Raw genomic sequence first — 23673 nt, forward strand, 5'->3', positions numbered from 1 at the left:
TAAGTCCAAGTGGCATTTGAGTTTTCAGTGTGAAGATGTATTGTTGCACCTGGTGATGTTTGGTGATGGAGGTGGTAATGGTGGTGATTCCCTGGGGTAAGTCTAAGCTGAAGACAGCGAGGCGTTTGATGGAGTAGTTGGTCAAGCAGAAGCGAAGAGTGACAGGGATATTTTTTGGTGGCAGATGTCTCTGAATTGTTCAGTAAATCTTTATTTCTTTATTGCCCGCAAGGGGCTAGACATAGTGGGGACAAACAAGGGCAGACAAACAGATTAAGTCGATTACATCGACCCCAGTGCGTAACTGGTACTTAATTTCTCGACTCCGAAAGGATGAAAGGCAAAGTCAACCTCAGCAGAATTTGAACTCAGAACGTAGTGGCAGACGATATACCTATTTCTTTACTACCCACAAGGGACTAAACATGGAAGGGACAACAAGGACAGACAAACGGATTAAGTCGATTACATCGACCCCAGTGCATAACTGGTACTTAAATTCTCGACCCCGAAAGAATCAAAGAATTTGAACTCAGAACATAGCGGCAGACGAAATGCTACTAAGCATTTCGCCCGGCATGCTAACATTTCTGCCAGCTCGTTGCCTTGTTCTGTAAATCTGTTGGGTCGATGGTGGCTAGAGTAACCAACATATAATGATCCCCAAAGGATACATCTGAGGCAACAGGTGATGTTAAAAGAGGTACAGGAGAAAGAGTCATGGATGTGAATAGTGCGATGGTTGGTTCCAGCGAGGGAGATGGTGTTGGGTGATGAACGGACAGGTGTGACACCAGGGTCTGGAGCAAGGGAAGGAACCAGGATGGGTAGAAGTGGAGAGGGAAAGAGAGAGAGAGAGAGAGCTATGAACCAATAGGCTGCATAGATTTTGGAGAGGTAAGTTGGGAATTACAGGGAGGGTTGTAGGATTGGCTAGGGGAAGTTGGAAGACCCATAGGATTTTCAAATGAAGAGGTGGAAAAGGAGGGGAAAGGGATGCAATTAGGAGATGAGTGTGGGCAAGGAGACAGGGCTGAGGTGCAATCAACTTGGCAAACAAGGGTGGCAAGGACATAATCCATATATTATGGTTTCACTTAGGCATAGTGATGCTAGTAAACAGCAGTTAGAATTCAATGTATGAATGCTTTACAGTAAAAGTGTCAGGAAAGTAGACAACATAGTATTCTTTCCTACTCTAGGCACAAGGCCTGAAATTTTGAGGGAGGGGACCAGTCGATTAGATCGACCTCACAACTTAATTTATTGACCTCAAAAGGATGAAAGGCAAAATGAACTACAGCGGAATTTGAACTCAGAACGTAAAGATGGACAAAATACCGCTAAGCATTTTGCCTCCCATGCTGATGTTTCTGCCAGCTCGCCACCTTTTCATCTTCAAAAATTTTTTTTTTTTCTACTCTAGGCACAAATCCCAAAATTTTGGGGTAGGGGGCCAGTCAATTAGATTGATCCCAGTGCACAACTGGTACTTAATTTATTGACCCCGAAAGGATGAAAGGCAAAGTGGACTACAGTGGAATTTGAACTAAGAACGTAAAGATGGACAAAATACCGCTAAGCATTTCGCCTGCAATGCTGACATTTCTGCTAGCTCGCCGCCTTTTCATCTTCAAAATTTTTTTTTCTACTCTAAGCACAAATCCCCAAAGTTTTGGAGAGGGGGGGAGGCAGTCGATTAGATCGACCCCAGTGTACAACTGGTACTTAAGTTATCGACCCCGAAAGGATTGAAAGGCAAAGTCAACTTCGGTGAAATTTGAACTCAGAATGTAAAGACAGACGATATACTGCTAAGCATTTCACCCGGCATGTTAATGTTTCTGCTAGCTCACCACCTTTAGACAGCATAATATTAATGAATGAATGACAAAAGAACAGGAATTATGTAATCATCTTGACTTGTTTACTGTTGTTTTTTTTTTTTATAAGAAGCATTGCACGCAAAGGTGAGTGTTTGTAGAACATGCTGTAGCTTTGTTGGAGTCATTAAGATGAAGTGAATGTTTATTTTGGAAAGCAGTTCAAACATCCAAAAAACGATCAAAGACCTTTCCTAGGCCATTGGTTTGTAGGATCAGTTCCTCAGATTCTGTGATGTATCACATTCCCCTCTTGGACGGTATGCTGCCTTGTTTTTGCCAGCTGAGTGGATTGGAGCAATGTGAAATGAAGTGTCTTGTTCAAGAACACAATGCATTACCAGGTCCACGAATTGAAACCACAATCTTATGATCATGAGTGCAACAGCCTCATCACTTGGCCACACACCTCCACAGTCAAATACATATGCACACACATATATGAGTATATATATATATATATATATATATATATATATATATATATATACATGCTCATGGGGATCATTAGAAGTTGTAGACAGCTGTTTCCAAGGAGACCAAGTTAGTAGTGGTAGAAGGAGATCTGAAAATGTAATTGCTAGAATAAGAATGGGCTGGGCAGAGAGCTTCTACCTTTGTTGGTGACTAAGGGCCTCTCCCTCAGTGTTAAAGGCAGACTGTAAGATGTCTGTGTGTATGTACAGCTATGTTACATGGCAGTGAAACATGGGCTTTGACTACAGGAGGACATGTGAAGAAATGAAAGTAGCATGCTCTGCTGGGATGGGTAATGTCAGTGTGTGTGTGCATGAGAGAGTGTGAATGATTTTCAGAGGAAAACTGGGTGTAAGAGGTATCAGATGTTGTATGCAAGAGAGAAGACTGCAATGGTTTGGTCATGTGATGCGTATGGATGAGGATAGCTGCATAAAGAAGTGCTGAGCTCTAATTGTGGAAGGGTTAGACCCAGGAATGGGTGGGACGAAGTGGTGAAAAAGGATCTTCATAAGCTGGGCCTCACTGAGGAAATGACAAAGGGCCAGGAGATGTGGTGATTTGCTGTACTTGATAAAAATTGCGTCAGGCTAAATAAAATCCCTGTCTTCCGCACATACAGGCTGGTCCTTTCAGGTGCCAGTGCCCCATAAAAAGCACCCATGCCAGTGTCACATGACATGCACTCATGCTGGTGCAGCATAAATGCCCCAGTGCCAGTGGCACATAAGAAGCATCCAGCACACTCTGCTAAGTGGTTGGTGTAAGGAAGGGCATCCAGCTGTAGAAACCATGCCACAACAAACAAGTGGAGTCTGAACATCTTCCAGCTAGCCAGCTCTATGTCAAACGGTCCAGCCCCTGCCAGCATGGAAAGCAGATGTTAAACGATGATCATTATGATGATGATACATGTGTATGTGTGTGTGTGTTTATGTAAATATGTGTATGCATGTACACTCACACACACATACACACACATATGCATACACATACACATCATACTTTACATGTCATTATAGAATACTGGAATACCATCATCATCATCATCATCATTTAACATCCATTGTGTTCCAGTGTGGCCATGTATTCTGCTCTGACCAATGATATTGCAGAAGCACAGCTGAACCCTTCCATGCACTTCATAAGCGCCAAGGGTTATCCACCTGCAAGCCAAGCCATTATTTGGGAATGGAACCATGGAAGGGTGAACTGTGGATCCCTTTTCAAAACCCTCGAAGGCAGTGATGACTCGACAACAAGGGATTAAGCTCAGGACACTGAGGATGGGATGGGATATGCGACTCCTCTCACATCGTGTCCAACAGTTGCAGTCAGTAGATGATGATGATGATGGTAAAACATTCATCATCATCATCACCATCATTATTTTACGTCTGTTCTCAGCGCAGGGGTAGGTTGAAGAGAAAAATTAATGAAGGCTGCTGTAAACTAGGATTTGATCCTGGGTCATTGTTTCCACTGTATGGGATCATAACCATTAAAATATCACAGCTGTTGTCCCTTGAGGGATAGGCTATTTATACAATCAATGGTTTTAGCAAAGAAGTTTATCAATTTTATTCAGGAAAGAAAATTGTTATTTATGAGTACGGAACCTGATTTTGTGATTGGAGGAAATTTATAGTTGATCTTTAATGAATTTTTTAAGGAAAATAATGGAAGAATTAACAAGAAACCAACGGAAGTATCGAAATGGTTCAGCATATTTCCTCATGTGGAACAAGAAAAAAAGTTGACACATTCATGGAACGAAGACAATGCCATCCTTAGACCCGATCACTGCACTATATCTGATGCCATGCCGCCAATCAGCCATAAATATATTTCTAAACAAAGCATACAAACAATGTAAGTTGATTTCTTTTGCAGAGTTCCTTCTTAATAAGTTCACCATTTCAATATTGCAAGGGCAGCAGGTATCTTTTCACTTTGATCTTTTACTCATTTCAGTCATTAGACTGTAGCCATACTGGGGCACAGCATTGAAGAATTGTTAGTCGAATGAATTGATCCTGGGACTTATTCTTTTAAGCCTGGTACTTATTCTGTTGGTCTCTTTAATGGAATTGGTAAGTTGTGGGGATGTAAACACACCAGCACCGGTTGTCAAGCTGTGGTGCAGCACGAGAACAGACACAAAGACACACTCACATAGATATATACATACGCACGCACACACACACACATGCACGCACACACACACTCACATATATATATACGACGGGCTTCTTTCAGTTTCCATCTGTCAAATCAACTCACAAGGCTTTGGTTGGTCCGAGGCTATAGTAGAAGACACTTGCCCAAGGTGACAGCGCGGTGGAATGGGACCCAGAACCATGTGGTTGAGAATTAAACTTCTTACCACATGGCCACACCTGCACCTGTATACACATATGACACACACACACACACACACACATGCACACGCACATGCACACACACACATAAACATGCACACACACATAAACACACACACATACACACGCACACACACACACACACACATACACATGCACACATACACATGCACACACACACACAAACACATGCACACACATACACATGCACACACACACACAAACACATACACACACACACATATATACGACGGGCTTCTTTCAGTTTCCATCTGCCAAATCAACTCACATACACACACAGACATACACATGCACACACACACACACACATACACATGCACACACACACACACACACACACAAACACACACACACACACATTTGGTGCTAATATCTCTTCTTGCCATCTCTTATTGCCATCGTTGTCTTAACCATCATTGTTGTCATCATCACTGTTGTTGTTTTCATGACCATCATCATCATTCTTGCGACTGTGGAATTGCATGACATGGACATGGTTTCTTCAGTACTTCTTGTTACATACATAAGTGTGTCTGTGAGTGTGTATACATGCACACACACGCATGTATATATGTATGGAAGGCAGACATTAAATGATGATGATGATAATAAATATATATATATATATATATATATACTAGGAGCTAAGCCTGGTTACATTAAAAAACAATTTTAGAATGACTTTTTCTTGTCACAATGCTAAAAAAACTGACCAACAAAAAAAAAACAACCAGCATTCAACCAAATCAAAAAATAAACCCAAATACTAAACGAATAAAGATGAACCATCCCACTTCCATTGTGCGCGCACATGCACACATACACACACACACACATTCACATACCCCTCCCCTTTTAAATACACGCACATATATTCACACAGAGTTGAAACGCTGTTTGATTTAAGTTTTTCAGCATACAATTTTCATCATCCCACTACCAATTATGACATCACCCCTTCCTTATTTATCTATCATCCTTTCCTCTTACCAAGTATGACATCACCCCTTCCTTCCTTATTCATCTACCACCCCTTCCTTTCTCATTCATAAACACAAGAGTATTATTATAGTAGATTATCTTGGTAACCATGGGAGCTATGAAAAAAATACAAAGCTCAGCATCACCACCGAATCATTCTACACATCTGTGTAATTTTTACGCAATTCCACCCAACCGTTTGACCGTGAATCCCAAGACAAGAAAGAATCGCCCATGTCAAATTTATAAGTATATATACATATGACATTAGATATTGTGTGCAAGAGAGGAGACTGCCCTGGTTTGATCATGTGACATGTATGGATGACGACAGCCATGTAAAGAAGCACTGAGCTCATATTGTGGAGGGAACCTGTGGAAGGGGTAGACCCAGGAAGACCTGTGGTGAAGTGGTGAGAAAGGATTTTCAGATGATGGGCATCACTGAGGAAATGACAAGGGGCCAGCAGTTGTGGGGTGATTTGCTGTAGTTGAGAAGATATGTTAAGCTAAGTAAAATAACTGTCTCCCACACACAGGGGCATGTCTTTAGGAGGGGCCGGTGCCATGTAAAATGCATCCATGATGGTGCTGCATAAATGCACTAGTGCCAGTGGTATGTAAAAAGCACCCAGCACACTCTGTGAAGTGGTTGGCATTAAGAAAGGCATCCAGCTGGGCAAACCATGTTACTACAGACAACTGGTAGTGTGGACAGTGCCCCAGCTGGCCTCCTCCTGTCAAACTGTCCAACCCATGCCAACATGGAAAGCAGACGTTAAAAGATGATGATGATGCGAAGTATGTGTGTGTGTGTGTGTGTAATATATATAGATATATTGTCGTCATCATCAGCAGCAGCAGCAGCAGAAGTTGAGGCGCAATGGCCCAATGGTTAGGGCAGTGGACTCGTGGTCGGAAGATCGCGGTTTCAATTCCCAGTCCAGGCGTTATGTGTGTTTATTGAGTGAAAACACCTAAAGCTCTACGAGGCTCCGGCAGGGTGGTGGTGGCGACCCCTGTTATACTCTTTCGCTCCAACTTTCTCTCACTCTTTCTTCCTGTTTCTTATCCCTGACTTTCTATGCAACCGCTGAGCCTGGATGCGCATTCATCCATCCGTCGATGCTCTCGGTGTCGGGGGTTGACCTGCTTTCTCTTCTGCGGCTCTTACAAATAGCAAAGGACCACGATTCGGACTTCTCCCATCTTGCGAGCTCTGGGACGAGGCCGTTCACTCAACAGCAACAGCAACAGCATCTTCATCATTGTTTCATGTTCACTGTTCGTACTGGTGTAGGATGGAGGAAGTAAAGTGTAGAATAATAGGGTTTTGTTTTGGTAAACCTAGCAAAACCAAAAGTTGTAGTTAGCAGGAAAGGAAGCAGGACTCTGGTGCCATTAGAGGAGGAGAGACCATCTTCAGTATGCAGAAAAGGAGGAATTGGTAGGAACTCTGTACTGTGCACAGATGTAAAGTATGTGTGCAGAAAAAATGGAGTGAGCTTGCAGACAGGCTGAGAGAGGAGGTTGACTTCATATGTGACACAAATACTTAGGAAAAGTTAACAGGAAGAGTTGACAAGAAATGAATTCTTTCAACTGTCTAGAAGGTTCTCAAAAAGTAATTGAGAGTTTCTCTTGGGTCACCTGTCAAATTTACCTGTGTATAAGCTGCACCCTTAACTTTGTCCTGTGTATGAGACACTTTCCTGGGTTTTTTTTTCTGTTAAAACCAAGTATAACATAATAAAAGATAAGAATCTCCTTCGGTCAAGAATGACTATGGGATTGTCCCTAGAAAGTTTCCCTCCGAGGCACAAGGCCAGACAAGGTTGTTTATGGAAGACCAACATTAGCCCATGCATACCAGCCTCCTCTCTCCATGCCACCAATATTATCCAAGGGAAAGGCAAAGGCACGATTCAGCAACTCATTTCTACAGCTGAGTGAACTGAAGCAACATGAAGTAAAACATCTTGCTCAAGAACACAACACACAGCCTGGTTTGGGAATCGAACTCACTACCACATGATTGTGATCCTAACACTCTAACCACTGAGCCATGTGCCTTCACCAAGTATGAAATAATGTCGAGCTGGCAGAATCGTTAGTACGCCAGAGAAAATGCTTAGCGGTATTTCGTCTGCTGCTACATTCTGAGCTGACTTTGCCTTTCATCCTTTTCAGGGTCGATTAAATAAGTACCAGTTACACACTGGGGTTGATGTAATCGACTTTATCCCTTTGTCTGTCCTTGTTTGTCCCTTCTGTGTTTAGCGCCCTGTGGGAAATAAAGAAAGAAATTAGCAGTTGAGTGGGGTTGTTCAGGAAGTAGTGTTGCCAAAATAAGAGTGGAAAATATTCTTGGAGATAAAAGTGTTCTCTTGGAAATGTTTGAGCACAAAGTGCAACATTGCAAGGTTGTGAAACATGGGTAATGAATGTGGAGCCTGTGGGTAAAGGTTGGGAAGAAATGATGTGTTGAAGCTATGCTGGTTGTGTAATGTATTTGTGTGCATGGATGAGTGAGTAGAAATGAAGTGACAAGAAATGACAAAACAAAACAACAGAACAAGAGAATACCCTCCATCAGGCATTTGCCATATTCTGAACGCCTTACTTCCCTGGGCATGGATACATTGAAACTCCAACGTCTGGCAGCTGACTTGGCAGACACCCATAAAATTATTAACCATCTTACAAACAATAACTCTGAGCACCTTTTCAAACTCCACCTGTCTAACACCTGTGGACATGTTTACAAAGTCAGAAAACAGCACAGCTCCCATGACTTTCGGAAGCATTTTTTCACACTAAGAGTTGCTGAAGCATGGAGCAAACTGCCAGCTTCAGTTGTTAGTTGTCGGAGCACTGCATCCTTCAAAACTTCCATGCTTCCTAGATTCGCCAACACTACACCTGATTTTCTCCCCTCCATACACACGCAAGCATGTATCTGACTCATACACTGTTTGCTTTCCAGACATTTGTACATTACTGCATACGCTTTATATGCACTTTTGACAAGTTGTGGTGCACCTGAGCACTGTATACAATAATTTCATTATTTTTTTATTTTTAAACCAGTGATTGAGATGAAGAAGATCTTTGTAAGTGAGAATGGGTGTGTGATGTAAATGGAGGGTATCAGTTGGGTAAAGAGGTAATCCAAGCAGAAGAAGGATCATGTTCAAGGGGAAGACTTCATGCAAAGATGAGGAATTTTAGGGAGCTGATGACAAAGGATTATTACAAATGTGAGTAAGGCACTGCAATAGAGAAGACCTGTCTAAGCCTTGCTTGGAAAATTGGACATCAAATCCTCATTGTCCTAGTTTTTATGTCTGTTTACTTATATTGTGATGAGCTGATTGCAAATGGCATCTGTTCATTGTGTCAGTATCAGAGATGGAGTTTAAACGAGACCCTGTACTGTTACATAGAGATGTTGTGGTGCAGTTATATGTAACTGTGGTTGTTATGTATTCCATCATTCCCACTTGGCTCTGCTTGGATGGCCCCCATAACTAAAGGTGAGCCACAGAAGAGTTTGTAATGATTTAAAGGTTCTTCACTATAGTAATGTTAGACTCTAGCTGACTTTATAACTCTACTCTATACTCTCTATCATGTATATGAGTGCCGTGTAGAGTGCCGTGTAGAGTACAATGTCGAGTGCAGTGTAAAATGAAGTGTAGAGTGCAGTGTAGAGTGAAGTGTCAAGTGTACGGTACAGTATAGAGTGCTGTGTTGAGTGCTGTATTGAGTGCAGTGTTAAGCACAGTGTTGAGTACAGTGTAGAGTGTAGTTATGAGTGCACTGTAGAGTGCAGTGTGCTATTCAAGGCACATTGTAATTGTCCTGTTAATCAACCCCTCCACCACCATCATCACTATCGCCACTGCTACAGAAATTGTCCTTTCTTCGCTTTGTTTGTTTTTACATTGTTTACCTTCCCCTCTAATACCTACCTTTCTTCTTTCCTGCCTTCCTTTCTCCTTTCTTTACTCTTTCACTGTATTTCCAGACCAATGGAAAATCGCCAATCAGATGGCAAAAGTTCTTCCAGCCAAAGCCAGCAACGTTTTCAATTCCTGCAGCACCATTTCTCCAGTCTTTATGCAAGAAGTGGCCAGAGCAAAATACAAGATAGACTCAGCCATTTTGAAAAAAAGAAAATCAAGCTGAATGAACCTGAAAAAAGAAACATATTAATTTTACCTAAAATGGAGAGTAAGTGAATTGGTGAAGGTTTCAAATCTTCCTAACACCATTTAGTCATTTTATTTCCCATTGTGTTTAGCATTTATGTTAAGAGAAACAAGTATGTAATAGATTGATAATTAGCTATGCACAGGTCAATATATTAGTAATTAATGTACTGATCATTATATTAGTAATTAGCCATATATGGACCAATATATTGGTAATTAACTATGTATAGACCAGAGGTTACTACTGCTGCTGTTGTAGTTCAGCTCAAAGTCAGCTTTGATTGAGAAGACTTTATATGAAAGATGCAGTTATGAAGATCCTGTTTTTTCTGCTCAGTAATTTTATAATACTGTATCCCAAGCTACATAATCAAATGAACCTATATTTAAGACAGGAGTCTACACCCAAATCTCTTTTTCTATTGTCTATTTATCATATCCTATAGTTGATAACCCTAAGGTGTGCAGTTCTATCTAAGGCATTGAAACTGCTATCAACTTTAGTGATACAGCTGATGAGGGCTTAGGTTTTGTTTGTTTTCTTCCTTTGTAACATTTTCTTGTTCTGTTGTTATAGTTTATGCCACTTCTTATATATATGTTATGTTTCTTGTTAGTTTTCTTTTTCTTGAATGGTTGATTGAACAAAACCTTAGATTTGGGTATGGAATCCTGCTTTGAATATAGACACATTAGATTATGTAGCTTGGGATACAGTATTATAAAAAGGCACATTTCTGTGTCTAAGTCAATAGTAATTGAAACAAAAGGAAAAATAATGTAGGTCTACTTTCAATGAAAACATGTCTGGCCAAAGAGAGATATAACCTGCAATGGAAGCATTGTTTGTGACAGGAACGGCATCAAAACATAGAAAATTTAACTCAGTGAATTCCCTCTGACTCATTCAAGCATTGCAAAGTGAATGCTAAAGCAATGATGATGATGATGGTTCAAACAAAAGGTTACATTTAATCATCTACTGTTTTTGTATTATTTTTGAAACAGAAATTCTTTTACAGAATTTAGTTTGTTTCTAAGTTCAAAACCTAATGGAATTATTTTTGCCTTTCAATTCTCTGTTGTCAATAACACAAGTACCAGTAATATACTGGTATTAACTCAACAAACTATACTCCTTTCTTAATAAGAATTGACCATCTGCAATTAACCTTTCCATAATCAGTTTCATCTTACATGTTGAGTTCAGATCCAACCAGTGTTCACTTACCATTTATCCTTCTGGAGTTAATCTGTCATAAGCTGTGGTCAGTTCCACCGGCTAAACTCTTTCCTTACAAATTTGGCAACTTGTGTTCATGTGAAATCATTTTTACTTTCAGGTTATGAACAGTCCCACAGATAAATGTACCATTGAATCATAGATAGGATGAAAAGGAAACAAAACTGTTTTAAGTCTTTGAGCTGGTCTTCCAAGGGATAAAAATAAATTTCTAATTTGGCATTTACTGACAAATTCAATATTTTCTGAGAACAGACAGAATAAAAAGAAATAAATATGCAACAGAAAAAAAAAAGTGAAACTCAACTCAATTTCACACATTTATTTCTTCCAAGTAAATCCTTTCACCATCTTCATCTGACAATGGGCAATTGTCAGTCTTGTGGTCAACAAGTTGTAGATGCTGAACTCATGTTTGTGGTGCAAGTTGTAAATTATGGTGGATATCTGGATATTCAACAAGTATTTAGTGTAAAACTGATTGGTCAACAGGTTTCTGTCTTCAGACTTCAACAGAGTCTTTGAGATAATCAACAACAATGTCAGAATGGTTTTGCAAAATTCTTTTGTGATTTTACTTAAATTTAACAATTTTTTTAATGAAAGAAAAGAAATTCAAATTAATAATCAATGCTGTATCTTGTTTGAATGCAAGGAAAATTAGATTTCTTGGTCAGAGATACAGCAGAGCAGAGAAAACTCCCTGGACTCAGTTTTCAAAGTCTACCATTAGTTCTAATAATCCCATATTATCTTAATTCTTTTGACATTAACCAACTTTGAGGCCATCTCTGCTTCTATGATACAAAACTTCTTGTTTTAAAATATTCAAACCTAAATTAAAACCTCTCAAAAATTTTATGGGAAAACATTTTGATGTTTTGGTGTGAGGTTCTAAACAGTAACTTAATGAAAAAGTTACTTCCACAAAAACCTTCCAAATTCTTGACTTATTTGCAAAATTAATTGAAAACATGAGCAAATGTGTATTTCTTTACAAATGCAGCCATAAAATAGTTAACTGAACAAGGAATAAAAACACTTCAGGACTGATGAAATGGACTTTTGGTAACACAGTTTTAGTAAGCCCTAATCTTGATATTGATAATTCTGCTTTTGATTTTAGAAACGTTCCATGCCGGTGGCACGTAAAAAGCACCAACCGATCGTGGCTGTTGCCAGCCTCCCCTGGTACCTGTGCCGGTGGCATGTAAAAAGCATCCACTACAATCGCAGAGTGGTTGGCGTAAGAAGGGCATCCAGCTGTAGAAACACTGCCAGATCAGACTGGGCCTGGTGCAGCCTCCTGGCTTCCAAGACTCCAGTTGGACCATCTAACCCATGCTAGCATGGAAAGCGGATGTTAAACGATGATGATGATGATGATGAAGAAATAGAGAAAAAGAGAACAGTGCAATGTAAATGAAATATAAAAATCGACCAATTCTTAATGCAAGCAGTCAAGTTGTAAGAATTTATGAAGGTGAGTTATATTCTTGTAAAGGAAGAACATCATTGATCGATCAACTCCATTGGTACACACATTCAATTGCATCATGAAACTGCAGAAATACTTGAAGTCAAGTTAAACATCAATGAGAAATTCATTTTGTTTGTCAAAATGGTAAATCAGAACCTTAATTTTGGTTAACCTGTTGCATAGCTTGTTAAAGATACAGAGTTTATTTCATCACCTATTCATCTTCAGAAAAGGCAGGAATGACAGAACATTCAAGATTCCGTTGAAGATTCTTCAATCAATATCACTTTCTTCATTTATATCTATTGAAAAGGCAAGTTATCTCTACAGATTTCACAAAACTAATCAAGTTTCCATGAAACAGTTTAAAATCTGCAACATAAGGAAACTGTGTTGTTGGCAAGAATTTGTCCATAAAGGAGTTTCTTAATGATTCATTCCTCAAAGCAAATGAACTTACCAATTTCCTTCTATGAATGTCCAAGAAAGATCATTAGAATTTTTTTGACATGAGAATCGCACCTGCATGAATCAATAAGCTTCCAGAAAACTGACCAAAAGGTCATCAATTTTTGTTTTCTGTTATCATATAATGTGCTTCTGGCAAAGAAATTCCAGTCTTAATGGCTTTGGTTCAGTCACTATAAATGATACTGTGGTAAGGTGAAGTGAATTACTCTAAACAACAAAAGTATAAATATAATAAATTTTATTTGATTCCTGAATAACTGAACTGAAATCCTTGTCATTATTATAAAGGAACCACGTGTGGTATATGTACAACCACACATACAACTGTACAATATGTGTGTGTGTATACGTGTCTCCTTGTCTTGACATCGTTTGATATTTATGAACAGGTATCACTGTCATACAAGTGGTGTCTTTGTGAAATAAGTGATCTCTTATTTGAAAAACAGGTGAATGGTGTGCCAGGAGTGATATGCAGCTGTAACATAATGTCTCAAATAACATATTCCTCCAACCCATGCAAGCATGGAGAAATGGATGTAAAACAAATAAATGAACATGTGTAAGTTGTTATTTTGCTATCTTGTTTTAACCTCTTTCTCTGCAAACTAGTTAGATGGTAACCTTGGTCTAGCCTCAACAGAACTGTTTTTACCAGTTTTAATACACATACAAATTCTGTGATTTTTCTTTTTGCTGAAATTAAAACATGACAATATCTACGTACACTTTCTACAATATAAATATTAACTTCACCTTGATTGTTGAACATTAATATCTAAAAGTCGCCATTTTTGATTTTTGTCCTATTTTAGAATGCATTCACATTCTAAAATAGTGCTGTGTAATTATTATTATATCATTTTACACTCCAGATCTGATGCCATCTCCATTTTTGTTGGTATTTAAGAAATAAACGAGCCAGTATAATTAATTATTGTTGTTATATCTATGAATATCTTTCAAGTTTCCTACTTTCGTAATCACTCACATTGAAACAAGCCGACAATTCGTGACCTCAAAACTTCTGAACAAACATTTTTGTAATGAAAAACATTTTGTGACTACAACAGCTCAGTCCATATTTGCATATTTTATTTGTTTGGTGGGTTCACAGTTTACAAACACTTTCACACTTTGTCCTCTGTCAGCCATCAGCTGTGAACTGTTTTTGTTTTGGTTGTCAAATCAGCCAAACTGTTTTTAACGATTTGGAACCATGTTTCAACTTGTTATTGCACAAATTAACAGTAGCCAACCAACATGAAATATCATCTGGTCAAGTGGAACATTGACCAAATAATGGCACAAAAATAGCATAATTTATGAGATAGCTCAAAGACAAAAATATGTAAATTGTGGAATCAATACTTTTAAGAATCCTAAAAAAACCCCCAAAAAAACGAGATTAAAAGAATTATGGCAGTAATTCCTGGTTTATGTAAGCAGATTGGAAAATCTATGGAATAATATAACAATAATGGAACAGTTTACAATTTTATTGTGTCTAGGGAGAGTCATTTTCTTTTTGTGCCTTATTGTGTAACACACTCACCACTCACTGGTAAAATTTCCACTTTTTTCTTATTTTTATTTTCCTAAAATTTTCGTTGCGTCTTGAAGAAAATAAAATAAGAAAAAAGTGGAAATTTTACCGGTGAGTGTGTTATACAATAAGGCACAAAAAGAAAATGACTCTCCCCAGACACAATAGAATATGCTTCAACACACGAACTCATATAAAGAATCTTGCAAACCAAATCCCAAAGCGAAATAGTTTACAATTTTTTTTCAGTCAAAATTTACCATTTCAACATTTTAAACTCTTTTAAACATATAATTCCGTTATCCAGTAACATGTATTTTCCTTCTCAGCTATACAAAAATGTATTTCCAGTCTCTCATACAGCAACACATATTTTCCAAGTCTACCATGTAGTGGTATATATTTTACAGGAAAACACACTAGTAACATGTATTACGCATGTCTACCATGCAATAGACAGGAATTTTCCTAGTCTAGCACTGTATTGTATTTTCCTACTCAACCACACATTAACGCATCTTTCACTAGTCTTATTAGCTAGTAATATTTATTTTCCTAGTCTACCATCTGGCAAAATTTTTTCTATTTTCTACCTCCCAGAGACAAATATTTTTCCAGTCCCCTGCCCAGCATTTGCCCCTCAACAGACTTTGTACTTTATTAACATGTATTTTTCTTAATCTACCACTTGGTAATATTTATTTTCATAGTAGTTAAGACACCTGTGCTGGTGACACGGTAAAAGGCAAGCACCGTCCGAACATGGCAGATGCCAGCGCCACATGACTGGCATCCGTGTCGGTGACACGTAAAAGCACCAATCGATCGTGGCCGTTTGCCAGTCTCCTGTGGCCCGTAAAAAACATCCACTACACTCACGGAGTGGTTGGTGTTAGGAAGGGCATCCAGCTGTAGAAACAATGCCAAATCAGACTGGAGCCTGTTGCAGCCTCCATGGCTTCCAGACCCTGGTCGAACCGCCCAACCCATGCTAACGTGGAAAACGGATGTTAAACGATGATGATAGTCAACCTGATCAGAATCCCTGTTTTCCTAGTTCTCTACCCAGAAGAATCTGTTTTCTTCATCTCCCACCAGCAAGATGTATTTTCTTGTCTACCACCCATTAACATACATTTCCCCAGTCTACCTTCCTACAAGTATCTTCATTCTATTTCCCTTCTGTTGGCTGCATTTACAACCCCTTCATTTATACATTGACACAAATGCAGGCGTGAGCAGCAGCAAGCTTTTTCTGCACTTTTCAGTTTTAACCAGCCTCACCATTTGAACATGTAGTAGCTTAAAAAGAAAAACTCATAGTAGTTTTACCAAATAATACCATTCCTCATTCCAAGGCAATGAGCTGACAGAATCATTGGCAGAGTGGTCAAAATGTTTAGTGATGTTTCGTCTATCTTAATGTTCTGAGTTGAAATTCAACCGAAGTTGTCTTTACCTTTCATTGTTTTGGTTGATAAAATAAGCAGTTGTGTACAAGGATTGATGGAATTGACACTCCGTCCCAGAAATTGCTGACCTTGTGCCAACATTTTCAACCAATATCATTCCTCATTTTACCTTTCTTCAGATCAAGCCAAGCTCTTTGATGCTGGTGCCATGATAAAATGAACCTAGTACATTCTGTGGAGAGGTAGGCAAATGATTCTAGGGGTAGAAGCTATTTTAGTCTTTCCAAAAAGATAACAACCTCTCCAGTACTGGCACTATGAGAGAATGAACCCATTACACAAGCTAATGTGGTTGGTGATAGGAAGGGCAGCCAGCTATGGGAACCAGGTCAACATTTAAGTGGAATGTGGACCTTTGTCTCACTCAAGAGGGAAAGAACTCCAAATTAAAACTGTCTCAGATTAAGGTGACCAATTTGGCTGATATCAACTTGGCAAATAGACTGTAAAATGAAGATAATGAAATGGAAACAGGGTGATTCTCTCAATTCTAAAATTCATGCAACTTACCACAAACTGGTGCCATATTAATTAAACAAAACATTAAGAAAGAAAAAAAGACCACAAGCAAAAGAAAGAAGTCAAAGACAAGGCGTGATTAAATAACAATTTATTATTTAAGGCATTAGGAAATTTAGGGGGAAAGGAGAGAAATTAGAAGACTGGTGGGGTTAGTAAGAACTCCAAGAACAACAACAAAGGATTAAGTTTTCCTATTACTTGCATAGGCATAAAAACCTTAGTAGCAGACAAAAGAAAGTGAGCAGTTGAAATGAGTGTCTCTTTCTCAGAATAATTTATGAAGTGAAACATTTCCAACTGAGAATTGAAACAAAAATGCAGACTTTAGAAATTGCTGAAAACTTTAGTCAATATCATTGTTGAACACACACACACACGAAGAAAGTCATGTTTAGGTCTGGTTTTAGTCAACGGTTTCATACAAACATTATTATTATTATTGTTGATGAAGGCAGAACAATTAGCACACTGATTGAAGTGCTTTATGGTCTGAGTTCAAATTCTGTCGAGGTTGACTTAGTGTTTCAGCCTTTTGAGGTTAATAAAATCAGTACCAGTTGTGCAATGGGACTTAGCCACTTGCCTCAAAATTGCTGGCCTTGTACCAAAATTAGAAAGTCTTACAACCATTAATAGGGTAGCAAGATGGCAGAATCATTAGTGTCAGAAAAATACTTATTGGTTCTTCTGAGTTCAAATCCCAGAAGAATGAACGGCAAAGTTGACATTGGTGGGATTTGAACTCAGTATGCAAATAGCTGTAACTGGTTGCTGCTGTGCATTATGTCCAATGCTCAAATGATTCCTCTAAATTGCTGCCTTATGAAAGTTCATATAATAATAATAATGTTATAATCCGCAACAATGGTCATTTTCTTTCTTTTAGTACAAACAAACTTTAAGTCCAGAGTGGATTATTTTGTAGGGGGGGGGGTTAGAGAAAGAGAGAGATTTAGTAGCAATTATGTTAAACATATGAGTGTACAATACAAAGATTGTTTTATATTTCTTAGGATAAAAGTGTTTAAAGGAAATATATCCCAATTCCATGTGTGTGAAACTGTAGACACCAATGCCTGCCTAATACTGTCAAACCAGTTGGAATATGTGAGTGTGTATGTATGTGGTGTGGATGTGTGGGAGGAAGAAGAGTACCCTTGGTAAGGGATGTACCAATTCCTTTACAGGACAGCTCATATGCCACTAGTTCTCAGCATTGTGTACATACCTTCCACCTTTTGCTCCACAAACTGTCTCTATGTCACAGTGTACTACCTCCGGAGCAAATAGTGTGGGCAGTGAAATTCTTTAAGGAGTTCTCTCTCTGTATATGAAGACTGAATTTCTATCACCACATCACAGCAGCACATGTACCTCAGAACATGGTTGGCACATACTGATGCATATCCAGTATATCTCCACTCATACTGGCCCGGCTTCTCATAGGTCCACAGAGAGAGAGAGAGAGAGGCCAGTTATCTGGTGCAGTCATTCCTAATCCAAGTCCAGACTGACTTCTTGGAATCACAAATAAACGGCAAACATTTTGTTGCAGCAGTCAATATATTATGTAATATTGCAGTTCAGTAGTTTTGTAGTTCATGATGAAACATGGAGGGGGTAATAGAGGTGAGATTAGTCAACTCTCCAGTTATTCATGTAGCTATGTGCTGTTTCTGAAGCTCTTTAATGCAGTGGTACCTAAGATGTAGAATTTTGGTCAATTTCAAAAATGATGGATGAACAAGAACGATGAGAATGTTCATATGTTAAGACGTATGTGTATATGTATGTTCATGTTATGTATGCATATGTATTACAGTCACTTAAATCCATGTTTATCAGACTGCAACTTACATTATTTCATGCCATCTGGGAATTAATATTTATGAACCAGGTGTAGATTTAACGGACAAGTTATATATATATATATATATATATATATATATACATGCATGCATACATAAATATATATATGCATGCATACATATATATGGTATATTTAAAGTGAATTCCTTCCTTGAAACACAAGTTTACAATCACCATGCAAGTATGATCAACACTTGCAGTAGTGTGAAACCCAAGTCATGAAAAAAAATTCAGTTTAAATCAATAACATACTCTTCAACATGTATTGAGTTCTCTCTTCATTCATTCAACAAAAGTCAATGTTTGAATATATTACACACACACACAAATATATCCTTGTTTAATGTCTGTTTTCCATGAAGGCATGGGCTGGACACATAAATAAATGAAATTTACATATAACAGACTCTACTCATTTCACAAACAAGTGTTCAGCACTTCCACGTCTCTGCATGTAGAATCACAAACTATATAAAGATATAAAGTATAGCATTGAAAATGTAATTCAGGAAGAACCAAGGTAATTTATGAATTGTTAATACCAAAAGACAAAAAAAAAAAATGTTGAAAAAAAATAGCCATTTTGGAACCAATTAATCTTATATTTTACAAAGAATAACTGCATGGGAAGCCAACAAAAATTCGATTTTCGTAGCCACCTTTTGCCAGTTCAGGAGTTTGGAAGGTGGAATTGTCATTATTTGGTAATACATATATAAAAAGCAGTTAACATATTGAAAATAAAAGATTCATTTCTAAAACTTTATGGATTCTTTTATTTTTGGCAACAAATCTGGCAAGTAAAAGGCCTTGGGTGTTGTGGAGAGGAGGAAACAAGAAATTTCTAGAAAATGTGAGAAAGAGTTGAGGTTAGAATCTGATAGAAGAGGTGGGACTTAAAGATGAAGTTAATCACTTTATGAGTGTGTGTGCGTATATATATATATATATATATATACTTATACACAGACATACACGTATATGTTTTATATATATATGTATACATACACACACACACACATGCGTATAAATGTTATATATATATATATATATAACATTTGGAATATATACATGGTAGTATTCGTTGGCTATTGATCAGAAGATTTCTAGTTAAAATACCAAATTCCCTTTGTAAATAAATAAAAAAAAGGGATCATTTAATATAATATAACTATGATGTTATCCAAACAGTTGGGCTTACAGAAAGTAAATATTTGTTGAATTACTGCTTGAAGCCCCCTTAGATCATCATCAAAAGAAGTAAAATAATAAAAAAAAAAATGGCCAGAATCAAATGGGTAAAATATATATAAGAGACAGTATGAAGGAATAAATTTGGTCAGATAGGTCCAGCTCTTTTTATTAAACTAGTGACCCATAATTGGGGAATGCAAGGATTAAAAACACTTTTAAAATCATTTGCAAACTTACTTACTTAATTAGATTTATCCTCATTTAACCCTTTGGTGTTCAGATTATTCAGTTAAATGTAATGCTTTTTCACTCAAATTGTTTTGAATTAATCATACATTATCTCATAGCTTTGAAATCTCAATGATGTGAATATTTATTTTTAGAATGTCAATGTAGGTTAAGTGTGAGAGGCTAGATATGGCTAGTTCAAATATAAAACATGTAGAATATTTGGCCGGTTTAAACACTAAAGGGTTAAACAGTAGAAACAGTTTGAGGTCCAATGGCTAGATAAGATATTGAACTCTCAATTCATGCATTTTGTGCTTATATCTAGTGTACATATTTCGTTGCATTTATTTTTACATGTCTCTCAGTCCTTCATAAACCAATGTTTAAGACTTCCAACACATTCAACACAAGGTTTTCTGAGTAATTATATTTGTCAACAAAATTTTTGCTTAATCCTTTTCGTTACCAACCCAGCTGAAACTGGCTCTGGCTCTGTAGGAGAAATATCGTGTTTTCATAAGTTTTGAATTAAAATCTTCCACCAAACCTTAGTCACAATTTATGTTCCTAACACTAGCCTAATGATAACTAAGTTATTTTACTAAACTCTTTGTTATATTTAAAATAATTGAAAGAAACACAGAGCATCTCAAAATAAATATGGTGATGAAAGGGTTAAAATCACTGACTTAAGTTCAACCCTAAAACCACCAGTTCCATAAATATTTTTAAAATGTTGCCAAGAAATTTACTTCTGTCAAGTGAATGGCAACAATTTCTGTATAAAATACAGAAAGGTTGTGTTGTTGTTAATGGAGAAGCAGAGAGTAATGTTACCATAATAGGTTCTACCTAAAGACCCTTAAATTTTAAGAAAGGATTTCTTGTTCTGGTTTGCTTAGAGATATTTCATTATAAACATTGAGGATTTTTCTTACTTCTTACTTACCAAGTTTGTAATACAAATAAATATCTGTCACATCACCAATCGAAGTCAAATGAATATTATTGAGATAAAAATAACATTGAAAATATATCAATATATAAAATTGTATTAATTTTTCAATTTTAGAGAGTAAATAGAAAACAAAAATCAATAGTTTTTACAACAATTCTGGACCATCTTGGATATTTTTGCAATATCTAAAAACAGCTTGTACCATCAATAAATTAATGTTTCCTTTTTTTAATTAATTAATTAATTAATTTTTTTGTCTTGTGTTTTATGAACCTGAAATTCTTTTGAAGTCATTTGAACTATTTCTCCTATTACGACATTATTGTAGTATGGGGATAGGAGTGGGGAGGGATATCTGTTCAATTAATATAACAGCAACAATTAATTAACAACCAATAATTTTAAACTGATAAAATAATCATTCTGAAAAAAAATCTCTTTGGTTTTTTTTTTTAATAAATATATGCAAAAATATATATTTATTGCTATTAAATAAAAGATTGTTAATTTATCTTCTAATAATAATAATTATTATTATTTTGGTGTGCCACCAGTACAATGTACAAATACTGAACTTTATAAAATACTGTTCTGAGTTTATAGAATTGATCCATTTTAACGATATGTAAGTGTAATTAAAAAGACATAATTAATTGATAGAAATTTACTGAGATACTTCCTTTGTAAAACTTGTAAACATTGAGTTTGTAGATTCCCTGAGGTATAATTCTTATCACTACCATTGTCTGTCAAAATGTACCCTGAGGTATATTTCTTATATCTACAGCTTGTCCATAAAAATTGTATATGGTACCCCGTGGTCTTATCCCTAGATTCCTAGTAAAAAAAAACATTGTGCCCTGAGGTGTAATCCCTATCAATTGCCCATAAAACAATATAATGAATATAACACAGTTCTTAGTATTTAGTGTAGAGATTGTGCCAATGCAAGAGATCAATATTTAACAATTTCTTATAATTAGGCAATAATTTTCCATTTGCATGGCTGCATTAGTCACTGAAAAATTGAATTGATGACACTGAAGTGCTTCAATATATCTGGGTGTTGGGCTGGGTAAGGAGGAGAGGAATAAGTAAAATAATGAGCCTACACACACACACACACATATATATATATATATACATACAAGAATTTATATATATATACAGAAATTCTTCCAGTCATGTGGTATTGTACTAAAATATGGAGCATCTTTAAAAACTACAAATATCTTTAAGATAATGACTTTGATTTTGTAGGTTTTATAAAATGAACACTTATAAAAAAAAAATGTTGGGGGATTTTAAAGACAAGCATGATAAAACTAAGCCAATACAGAAGAGAGGTCACCAAATGCAAGAAATGGTTAAACACAACAAATGGATCAGAAAATGGGGAAAAGGATTGGGAAAAATTATAAAAAATATTTTGAATATGTTAATGAAGAGATGTTGTGAAACAAGAAAAGAACATTGAGACCAGTAAAATTTGGTCATAAAACTAAAGAGATAACTATAATTAAATCTCATAATTAAATACAGTTTTCTACTTCTAAAAGAATTTTATCAAAATTTATATTACATTAGGATCACAATTAATATTAGTTTCTCACAAATATTAAACATATTAGAATTTTAACGACCATTGTTAGTTAGCTCTCACAACAGGGTTTCTTTTAAAAGTCTTTAATTGTAACATATAAAACATGGTATCAGAAAATATCATTTAATAAAAAGACTATAATTATGATTATTAAAAGCTAAAGTTAATAACAACAATATACTAATTAGGAATTTCTGAGATGTACACAGTTTAGTTACTCTTTAAAAATATTTTAATCATACCTTTGAGTAAAATCTAGTTTATAACAGTTGGAAACAAGAACATACACACACAAACAAAAAGATTTTTACATAAATTTCTTTTAAAAAACACGTTAATATTTAAATTTTTGTTATATTTTTCTCATGAATTAAAGGTAAATGAAAATTAAGTTTTTTAATGTATCTTAATTTTAAAACAGAATTCCTATGAAATATTCAGCAGAAGATAAAGTTTGAATAATGGACCCATTATTAGTAGAGACTGTTTAAAAAACATCAAGAAATTATTCCATTTAGTGACAAATTTCAATAAATTTTATGTGGATTTTTCTCTTTTTTTTTTAAACATTTATTTTCAGCAGTCTTGTGTTGTGCCACAAATCAAGGAATACAACCTAGATTACCTTTGTCAACCTAGTTGAAAAATACACTTTCTCATTTCAAGATGAGTGAGGTGGGGGGCATTCAACGGTCAAAATACTTCAACATTTCATTGAATTATCCAAGATTTCAGAACCATCTAATCCATGCTGACATGGAAAATGAATGTTTAAAAAAAAAAATTAAAAACCAAAAAGAGATGAAAAAAGATAACATTCTTGCTTTGAAGAAGACAACTGAACATTTTTCATTTGCTTTTTCTTTCTGAGAACTTGTTCTCTTGAAACACTATGAAGAAAGTGACAAACCCATAATTGACAAGTTTGTGTGTCTGTAGAAAAGGAGAGTATATATCTCTTTAAACACACACACGTGTGAGTGTGTGTATATATATATATACATTTAATAAGCTTACAGTACACAGTCTTTCATACCAATTATTAGAATATATATATATATATATACATATATATATACTACTGGTTGTAACAAATGGAAAATTGAAATCAAACTGCAAAAAAA

At 36.4% G+C, this 23673-nt stretch overlaps 1 protein-coding gene and 1 long non-coding RNA gene across 2 annotated transcripts in view; one reads left to right on the top strand and one right to left on the bottom strand.

Annotated features, from left to right (window-relative positions):
- Positions 1-12450, top strand: part of LOC115210422 (cyclin-dependent kinase-like 4) — a 104036-nt gene extending 91586 nt beyond the window's left edge. Inside the window, exons 8-10 of the mRNA XM_036501949.1 lie at positions 4033-4232; positions 9774-9979; positions 11304-12450. Coding sequence (XP_036357842.1) covers positions 4033-4232; positions 9774-9979; positions 11304-11326 — 429 coding nt within the window. The 3' untranslated portion in view covers positions 11327-12450. The remainder of the gene's footprint in view (positions 1-4032; positions 4233-9773; positions 9980-11303) is intronic.
- A 6891-nt stretch (positions 12451-19341) lies between these two features.
- On the bottom strand, positions 19342-23580 carry LOC118762915. Its single transcript, XR_004998666.1, has 2 exons — positions 20238-23580; positions 19342-20024 (listed from the first exon to the last, which is right to left on the bottom strand). It is a non-coding gene; the product is annotated as an uncharacterized LOC118762915 (long non-coding RNA).
- Positions 23581-23673: the final 93 nt, after the last annotated feature.

Source organism: Octopus sinensis, linkage group LG4 (assembly GCF_006345805.1).
Source record: "Octopus sinensis linkage group LG4, ASM634580v1, whole genome shotgun sequence".
In the NCBI taxonomy this organism is placed as follows: domain Eukaryota; kingdom Metazoa; phylum Mollusca; class Cephalopoda; order Octopoda; family Octopodidae; genus Octopus; species Octopus sinensis.